At 46.5% G+C, this 10,000-nt stretch overlaps 1 protein-coding gene across 1 annotated transcript in view; it reads left to right on the forward strand.

The window, feature by feature from the left end:
* The window catches only part of LOC143280407 (uncharacterized), a 52,583-nt gene that overhangs the window by 4,310 nt on the left and 38,273 nt on the right, over positions 1-10,000 (forward strand). Inside the window, exons 2-5 of the mRNA XM_076585041.1 lie at positions 1,151-1,273; positions 4,573-4,805; positions 9,084-9,263; positions 9,610-9,810. Of these exons, the coding sequence (XP_076441156.1) occupies positions 1,151-1,273; positions 4,573-4,805; positions 9,084-9,263; positions 9,610-9,810 (737 nt within the window). The remainder of the gene's footprint in view (positions 1-1,150; positions 1,274-4,572; positions 4,806-9,083; positions 9,264-9,609; positions 9,811-10,000) is intronic.

Consider the following 10,000-nt stretch of genomic DNA (forward strand, 5'->3'; position numbering starts at 1 on the left):
AAGGCAAGGGTCCACGTGCTGTACGTGCAATTGTCCCGGCAGGACAGTGCCCCGCGCTGTTAAAAGCCAACTGTCTGACCCCTGCCGCTTTCCACAGGGAACTCGTTCACGCACGTCCTGGCCCTCTTTCTAACACTTTCAACAGCCAGGAAAAGAGAAAGAATGATAAGGAGAGAACATCGTTTTCATTCATTACGCATTTTGAACTGAATTGATTATCGCCAACTCACTTCCTCACTCACTCTCTCTCTCTCTCACACACACACAGTGAAAGCCCAGCCTATGCTGCTGCAAGTTGTGAACATCAACCAAAGTTGATGATATGTAATGAGTCCAACTGCTGTCATTTGGCTGTTCACAATCATTCCCAAATCTGTTGATTGTTACTGATATTCCAACGGGCTGCTAACTGATACCCTGACCCAAATTAAATGTTCAAAGTTAATCACCAGCTATTACCTGATTTCTAGAGTTCTGATTGCATAACTAGCTTTGTCATTGGCTGATTAACTGTACTATTTTTATTGATTGACTGATGTACGTTATTTCATGTTTTAAGACACTGGGTTTTTCTCACTGCTAATGAATCCATCGGTTTATTCATTGGACATGTTAGCTTTCCAATAACTGATGTTTTCATCGGACAATAACAGTTAATTACAATGCAGCCAGACTGCAAAGCTAACACTTTTTCTTGTTCATGATGGCAATAGATCAATCAAGAAGTTAAAAACTGTCCATTTAACCAACTATTATGTTGTGTATTTTTAGTCCTCTAAATGCTGTAGTTTGTTACTTTCAACGGTCTGTTCTATGTTACGTATTTGGCAATTACTTGATGAAAGTAATCATATTTCCGAGAATCCCAAGAAAGAGAGAGAGAGAGAGAGAGAGAGAGAGTGTGTGTGTGTGTGTTTATCCCTCCCCTCTCCCTCTCTCGTTTTTAGCGGCCAGTCAACGAACCCTCTGTCCTGTTTTCTCTGTCCATTCTGTTCGAAAATGAATACATTTTCTTGGCAAAGTTCTGCATAGTTGTGCCATTAGCTTTTACAATTCCCATTCTGTTTTCTAACCTGTCGATTCCTATTGCCTGTATCGCGTCTTCCTACTGGTTGTTGTCTGTTAAAGTCCACGCCATTGGCTGTTGCAGGGATTCGTTTGCACATCCGGGGCAAGGCGCACGCGGAGTGGAAAATCTCACGTGCCGGGGAGCGCCGAACGGTGCGACAGGATGAGCACTACATCGACGAGAGACAGACACTGTGGGGCAAAGGTTCGAATCCCTGTCGGTTTCAATGTTACCCCGAGATGTGAGCTGTTGATGTTTGTATCGCTGTGTGGAGTGATGGCCTAGAGGTAACGCGTCCGCCTAGGACGCGAGAGAATCTGAGCGCGCTGGTTCGAATCACGGCTCAGCCGCCGATATTTTCTCCCCATCCACTAGACCTTGAGTGGTGGTCTGGACGCTAGTCATTCGGATGAGACGATAAACCGAGGTCCCGTGTGCAGCATGCACTTAGCGCACGTAAAAGAACCCACGGCAACAAAAGAGTTGTTCCTGGCAAAATTCTGTAGAAAAATCCACTTCCATAGGAAAAACAAAAAAAAAACCCAACCAAACCTGCACGCAGGGGAAAAAAAAGGTTGGCGCTGTAGTGTAGCGACGCGCTCTCCCTGGGGAGAGCAGCCAGAATTTCACTCAGAGAAAATCTGTTGTGATAAAAAGAAATACAAATACTCTTCTGCAGCCTTTAAAAAGACTACTATGGTAAAGTACTGTATTTGTGAACTTTTGCCTGGTATTTATAGTATGGTGCTCTGTAGTACAGAATGGCACAGGACAAGGGTGTGCATTGCAGAACAATATATCATAGCCTTGCATAACATAGTGTAGCGCAATATATTTAGTATGGTAACGCATTCATGCCAAACTTTCGGAAACAAAGGTAATAGTCATGTCGGACGAAGACCTCTTTCAAGCCTGCAAACTAAACCCGAATGAAAGAAAAGGGAAAGAGGAAAACGAAAAGAAAAGATACAAGACGATGATGCAGAAGAAAAAGAAAAAAGAAATCAACAGAGATCCGAAGAAAATACAACTGGAATCTGAATAACCATGAAACTTGTATGGCTAGAAAAATATCTGAGTAAATAATTTTTCCTTTTAATTCTTCATCTGTTTATCTCTTCAATCATTTATTCGTTTATTTTTCTTCGCTCATTCACGAGTTATATTTATTATACAGTTCAACAAGAAGAGAAAATGCAAGAAGAGGCGAACGAGGTCAACAAAAGTAAGGGGGTGGAAAAGACAGACGAAGAAATAACTAAAACAAAAAACGAAAGAAGGAAGAAGGATAAGAGAAGAGGAGGAGGAGAAATTAAATCTACAGAACAAGGAAAAGAGTTGAAGGAGGAGGAGGAGGAGGAATTAAATCTACAGAACAAGGAAAAGAGTTGGAGGAGGAGGAGAAATTAAATTTACAGAACAAGAAAAAGAGTTGAAGGAGGAGGAGGAGAAGGGGAAACAGTGAAAAAAAAATCAGAAAAGGAAACAGTAATGATGAAGGAGGATTGAAAAAAAAAAAAAAAAAAAAAAAGAAAAGAAAAGGAGCCGAGATGACGAGGCCAGAATGACAGAGAATGATGGATGCGCGCGCAGCATTACCCGAGATGCATCGCGGCGCGTGCAAGTCGTTCGCCTGGTGCCAAAAGATCAATGATTGCCCGCCGATCGATCCCCAAACCCGCTTACCTCTCGGACTGATCAGGCTTCAGCATTCACACCTCACTATCGCCCCACCCCCACCCCCTCTCCTTTCCCGTCCCCCAATTTCCCCTCTCGTTGGGTGCTCAGTCCAAACAGTCACATTCGCCTATTCCCATTTCGCCTACTCTTTGATAGTGCCGCCCCCCTCAACGGCCTCTTGACACTTTGGTTCTTTGTCCGATCTCGCCAAACCGACGTTCCTGTTTCACGTATTTGTAAATACTCTCTCTCTCTCTCTCTCTCTCACACACACACACACACACACACACACACAGACCAAATCAAATCAAATTATGGTGCTCACTGCTTCGCCGACCACTATAACCATATCAAGGCTATCACCAAATGGCAGACACACACACACACACACACACCAATGAAGAAACTAAGTGAGATTGTTGTTTATAAAACACACACACACACACCAATGAAGAAACTAAGTGAGATTGTTGTTTATAAAACACACACACACACACACACACACACACACACACACACACACACACTCACACAGTAACACACACACACTAATGAAGAAACTAAGTGAGATCGTTGTTTATAAAACACACACACACACACACACACACACACACACACCTGGGAATGGACGAATCGGGAATAGGGGAATATGGACGACACCGTCCAGTCCAATCACCGGACAGAAAAACCCAGTGTCCCCTCTGTCCACCTCCCACAACCACCAGCCCCGGCCACATCTTTCCCATGCCGGTGTGTAAAGAAACACGTTTCTCCCTTCGCCTCCTCCAGTCTGTCTGTTTTTTTTTTTTTTTTCATCAGAGAAGAGGCGGGGAGGGGGAAGGAAAAAGCAAACATGTCTCTTCAAGACTGCGGGGATGGGAGGCATAGGCATGTGTGGAGTGATGGCCTAGAGGTAACGCGTCCGCCTTGGAAGCGAGAGAATCTGAGCGCGCTGGTTCGAATCACGGCTCAGCCGCCGATATTTTCTCCCCATCCACTAGACCTTGAGTGGTGGTCTGGACGCTAGTCATTCGGATGAGACGATAAACCGAGGTCCCGTGTGCAGCATGCACTTAGCGCACGTAAAAGAATCCACGGCAACAAAAGGGTTGTTCCTGGCAAAATTCTGTAGAAAAATCCACTTCGATAGGAAAAACAAATAAAACTGCACGCAGGGAAAAATACAAAAAAATGGGTGGCGCTGTAGTATATGTGGAGAGCAGCCCGAATTTCACACAGAGAAATCTGTTGTGATAAAAAGAAATACAAATACAAATAAATACAAATAGAGAAGCCGCCAATGTCTGCTTTCTTGTTCTTCCTTCTCCACACACAGCAGTTTGTTTATCCAGCGTGTTTCTGGTTCACTTCGTTTTCCCTGGACACCCCCCCCCCCCCCCCCACACACACATGAGAGAAAGGGGGCGGGGGCCGATGGAGGGAGAGAGAGACGGGGGGGGGGGGGCAGAGAGGGCGAGAGAGATGCAGAGAGAGAGAGGCGGGGGGAGGGGAGAGAGGGCGAGAGAGATGCACAGAGAGAGAGGCGGGTGCGGGGGGTTGGGGGGCTGGGGGGGGGGGAGAGGTTGTTCAACAGTGTTACGTACAATAAGCTAGTTTTACAGGCATCCCTCCTGACAAAGTTGATGATGAAAAAAAAGTAAAAGCCAAATGACGTTCACAAGAACAAGATATACGAAATTAAACAGACACGCACAGAACAGAGAAAGCGATAGAGCGAACGAGCGAGCGAGAGACTGACAGACAGACATCTTTGTAACCCCTCCCCCTTCCCACGTTCCCCCCTCCCCCTTCCAACTGTCCAGAAGCCAGTGACGACGCCACCAACGTTCCCATCATGCCACGCGGCTACCACACGTTTCCGTTCGAGTTCAAGCTTCCGGAGTCAGCCCTGCCCTGCTCGTTCGAAAGCAAGTACGGCACGGTGCGCTACTACATCCGGGTCACTCTGGACATCCCTTACGCCTCCAGTCCGCAGGGCGTCAAGTACTTCACCATCATCGGCCCGCACATCGACTGCATGGATGACAGGCTGCTGGTGAGGAGCTCTTTTCTTTCTTTCTTTCTTTCTTTCTTTTTTTTGTGTGTGCCTTTTTCTAGTTTCGGTTTCAGTTTCAGTTTCTCAAGGAAGTGTCACTGTGACAGGCTGCTGGTGAGGAGCTGTTTTTCTTCTTTTTCTTGTAAAGAGTACTAGTTTCGGTTTCAGTTTCTCAAGGAAGTGTCACTGTGACAGGCTGCTGGTGAGGAGCTGTTTTTCTTCTTTTTCTTGTAAAGAGTACTAGTTTCGGTTTCAGTTTCTCAAGGAAGTGTCACTGTGACAGGCTGCTGGTGAGGAGCTGTTTTTCTTCTTTTTCTTGTAAAGAGTACTAGTTTCGGTTTCAGTTTCTCAAGAAAGTGTCACTGTGACAGGCTGCTGGTGAGGAGCTCTTTTCCTTTCTATTTTTTTTCTTCTTTTTCTTGTATTGAGTACTAGTTTCGGTTTAATGTCTCAAAGAAGCGTCACTGTGTTCAAAGAAATCCATATATACGCTACACCACATCTGCTAGGGCAGATGCCTGACCAGCAGTATAACCCGACGCGCTTAGTCAGGCCTTGAATGCATGCGTATATATTTGCGTACCTATCTGAGTGGATTTCTTTTACATAAATTTGCCGGAGGACGACACTTTCGTTGTCAGGGATTCTTTCTTTAGTGCGTCAAGTGTATGCTGCACACGGGACTTCGGTTTATAGTCCCATCCGAATGACTTAGTTCAATTTGATTTTGTAGTCAAACTTAAGAGAAAGGGCGAGAGTGGGATTCGAACCCAGACCCTTTGAGCACTAATTTCCAGTAATGAGTACAAACTTCTGTCTGCTAATGAGCACTAGCACTAACCTCAGTCTAGTGATGAGCAGTTTCAGTTTCAAGGAGGCGTGAAAGCGTGCGGAATGATCCACATACGCTGCGCTACATCTGCTTCGAAAAAAGTAGATGCCTGACCTTCACATACACCCAACGCGCTGGTCAGGCCTTGAGATGAGCACTGACCTCTGTGAACGCCAGCTTGTATCTCGTGATGAGCAGCACTTTCTGTGAATGCTAGCTTGTATCTCGTGATGAGCAGCGCTGACTTCTGTGAACGCCAGCTTGTATCTCGTGATGAGCAGCGCTGACTTCTGTGAACGCCAGCTTGTATCTCGTGATGAGCAGCGCTGACTTCTGTGAACGCCAGCTTGTATCTGGTGATGAGCAGCACTGATGTGGTTGCAGACACTGAATTCACAGCATGCACACTGAACGTAGAACGCCCAGCGTTAAACCGAACATACACACGAAGGAGAGAGGGTGGTGAAGGAGAGAGGGAGAGAGAGAGGGGGGGGGGGAGAAAAGAGGTGCACACAAGCACACACACAGATTGCCAACGAGCCGTGACACACACCTTTGCTAAAACGAAGAAAGAAAGCGCTTTAACGTGTGCGTGCGTGCGAGCTTGTGACTGTATGTATTGCATAAGTGTGTGTGTACGGGTTCGTAAATGTGTGCGTGTGGGAAGGGAGCAGGGAGGGAGTAGGGGTGTGAACATAATACGCTGAACATGTGTACGTGTGTGCGTAAGGGGAGGTATGGAAGTGGAGCAGCAATACCGCTTCTGTCTTTCATTCTATTATGCATTAAAAAGAACGAACATCATTATCACAATGTGGGCAACATTGACCACCTGATATCTTTAAGCTCGCAGCAGTGATTCATTAGGACACAACTTGAGGCTTTAACCAACCACTGTTTCTAAGCAGAGAAAACTTTCACTTCAATCCGCTTTGCTTACAGACCAGTTGACATCAAGAGGCTTCCCAGGGGAAACATAGCCTTCAGAAGTAGCTAAAGATATAATTCATGATCATGCTCATTAACGTGATCAAATGTAAATGACTCCATAAAGCAGCCTGGACGTATTTTCCATCGATAAACCCAAACATAATTAAGTATGGCCACAATTACTATTGAACTGGGTTCTTTGATGCGATCAAAGTGATTCGTTTAATTGATTACGAGCAAAAAATAAACAGCACTGTCATATTTGGCATGTTGCCAAACACACACACACACACACGCACACACACACACACACATATATATATATATATATATATATATATATATATATGGATACACCAGCACTAGCAGTTAACAGAAGCACTTTCCTGGGTGCCAGACTTTCCCTTTTTTTCATGTTATGGGATGAAATTTGATCAAGCGACGACAACAGTTCTAAAAAAAAAAGAAAGCGAAGTGTTTCTAGAGGTGTTTCGAAAGGTGAATCCATTTGGATGTCGCACAAAGCACCACAACAAAAACTGCCAACTGATGAAACTGCGAAAGAGAAACAGCCGTTCACCGTAACGGCTGGCAGTGATCCTGACGACAGCTGGAACAGGACAATGAGCATGACAATTGTTAATCAGTGCTTCATTCAGCACTGTGGGCCTGTCTAGCTTATTTCATTCAGGATGTGGGTCTGACTAACTTATTTCATTCAGGATGTGGGCCTGTCTAGCTTATTTCATTCAGCACTGCGGGCCTGTCTAGCTTATTTCATTCAGGATGTGGGCCTGACTAACTTATTTCGTTCAGGATGTGGGCCTGTCTAGCTTATTTCATTCAGCACTGTCGGCCTGTCTAGCTTATTTCATTCAGCACTGTGGGCCTGTCTAGCTTATTTCATTCAGCACTGGGCCTGTCTAGCTTATTTCATTCAGCACTGTGGGCCTGTCTAGCTTATTTCATTCAGCACTGTGGGCCTGTCTAGCTTATTTCATTCAGGATGTGGGTCTGACTAACTTATTTCATTCAGGATGTGGGCCTGTCTAGCTTATTTCATTCAGCACTGCGGGCCTGTCTAGCTTATTTCATTCAGCACTGTGGGCCTGTCTAGCTTATTTCATTCAGCACTGTGGGCCTGTCTAGCTTATTTCATTCAGCACTGGGCCTGTCTAGCTTATTTCATTCAGCACTGTGGGCCTGTCTAGCTTATTTCATTCAGCACTGCGGGCCTGTCTAGCTTATTTCATTCAGCACTGTGGGTCGGTCTAGCTTATTTCATTCAGGACTGTGGGCCTGTCTAGCTTATTTCATTCAGCACTGTGGGCCTGTCTAGCTTATTTCATTCAGCACTGTCGGCCTGTCTAGCTTATTTCATTCAGCACTGTGGGCCTGTCTAGCTTATTTCAGGCTTTCTTCGAGTCTGTCTCCAGCTGCACAGTTGTATCCAGTGGACCAGTACCAGCTTCCATCAAAAACTTGATAAAAGATTCTACGCATGTTGGAATTTCACACACAGACAGGGGTGGTTGAGCGAAGGGGCAGGCCGTTGAGGTGACTTTAACCACCAACTGGCATTTCGCCCTTGAGGTCAACTTGTTTGTGGCTGTGGTCTGTTCCATGAACGGTGGTATGGTCGAGGCGCTGGTCCTGGAGGGGGCAGAGTGAGAGTGTGGTTTTAAATATCAAGACCATCTAATCACGTCTGTCTGTAACCCCAGTCGCTATCCCACACCCTGGCCCACACTAAGGTTATGACTGAAAACGTGCAAAAATCCACGAAATGGGGGCGTGGCCGAAACTCGGATCCACCCAATGACGTTGAGCAGTAGCCGGAGACGTCAACCCACAACTCATTCAAGTTATTACTGGAAACTTGCCAATATCCAAGAAATGAGGGCGTGGCCAACATTCGAATTTAACCAATAACGTTTCTGTGTACACGCAGATGCCAGCGCAGTGCATGGGCAAAAATGAAATCTAAACAGTGACGCTTCTGTTTGGATGCAGACGCCAGCACAGGGTGTGACCAAAAATAGAATCTAACCAATGACGTTTCAGTGTAGATGCAGATGGCAGCGCAGGGCGTGGCCAAAAACAAAATCTAACCAATGACGTTTCTGTATGAATGCAGGCGCCAGCACAGGGCGAGGGCGAGGGCAAATATAAAATATAACCAATGATGTTTATGTTTGGATGCAGACAACCAACGCAAGGCGTGGTTAAAACTAAACTCTAACCAATGCTGTTTCTGTGTTGACGCAGACACCAGCGCAGGGCATGGCCAAAACTAAAATCTAACCAGTAACGTTTTTGTTTGGGTGCAGACACCAAAGCAAGGCATGGCCAAAACTAAACTCTAACCAGTGACGTTTTTGTTTGGGTGCAGACACCAAAGCAAGGCGTGGCCAAAACTAAACTCTAACCAGTGACGTTTTTGTTTGGGTGCAGACACCAAAGCAAGGCGTGGCCAAAACTAAAATCTAACCAATGACGTTTCTGTGTTGACGCAGACGCCAGCACAGGGCGTGGCCAAGCGGAACCAGTGCAGCCTGTGTTGTGGGAAGGGCCCACTGCTGATGCGAGCCATGCTGGAGAGGACAGGCTACTGCTGCGGGGAAAACATCCGGCTGAAGATCGAGATACAGAACGGTGGCGACCATGATGCCTGGGTCCGCTGCCAGCTCATACAGGTGTGTGTGTGTGTGTGTGTGTGTGTGTGTGTGTGTGTGTGTGTTTGTGAGTGTGTGTATCTGTATATGTGTGTGTGCGTGCATGTGTGTGTGTGCATATGTGTGTCTGTGAGTGTGTGTGTTTGTGTGTGTGAGAGAGAGGGAGAGGGAGAGAGAGAGAGAGAGAGGGGAGAGAGAGACTGACATACACAGAGTGAAAGTGTAAGATGTAATGAGAGATAACATGGAGATCTCCCTGTTTATATCACTCTGTATGATACATATGAGACCAACTTGAACTATTTTCCGGCACACCCCTCTGTCCTCGAGAAGGGAACTAACCCCGCCCTGTCCCGTGCTTTCGCAGCACGTGGAGTTCTTCATCAACAAGGGCGTGCTGGGTCTGACCAAGGAGGTCAAGCACGTGATCGCGGAGGCGGAGTCTGACCGAGTCTCCGCCCACAACAGCTCCTCCATCACTTCCCTGAGTGACAGGATGCAAGTGCCCGTGTGCCCGCCCACCATGGTGGACGTGTGTGGACTGGTGCAGATCTACTACTCTTTGCAGGTAGGGGGAAATGGGGAGGTTTTTTTTTTGTTTGTTTTACGTTTGCCGTCGTCGTTTTTTTTCGGGGGTTGGTGGTGGTGGTGGGAGGGAGGGAGGGAGGGGTGGGGTGGGGGACAGGGGGAGGAAAGATGACAGTTGGTGTGGTCAGGTTGGACATTATTCACACCACCCCCACTGGACATTGTGGTGT

This window comes from Babylonia areolata, chromosome 3, assembly GCF_041734735.1.
Source record: "Babylonia areolata isolate BAREFJ2019XMU chromosome 3, ASM4173473v1, whole genome shotgun sequence".
Taxonomy (NCBI): Eukaryota; Metazoa; Mollusca; class Gastropoda; order Neogastropoda; family Buccinidae; genus Babylonia; species Babylonia areolata.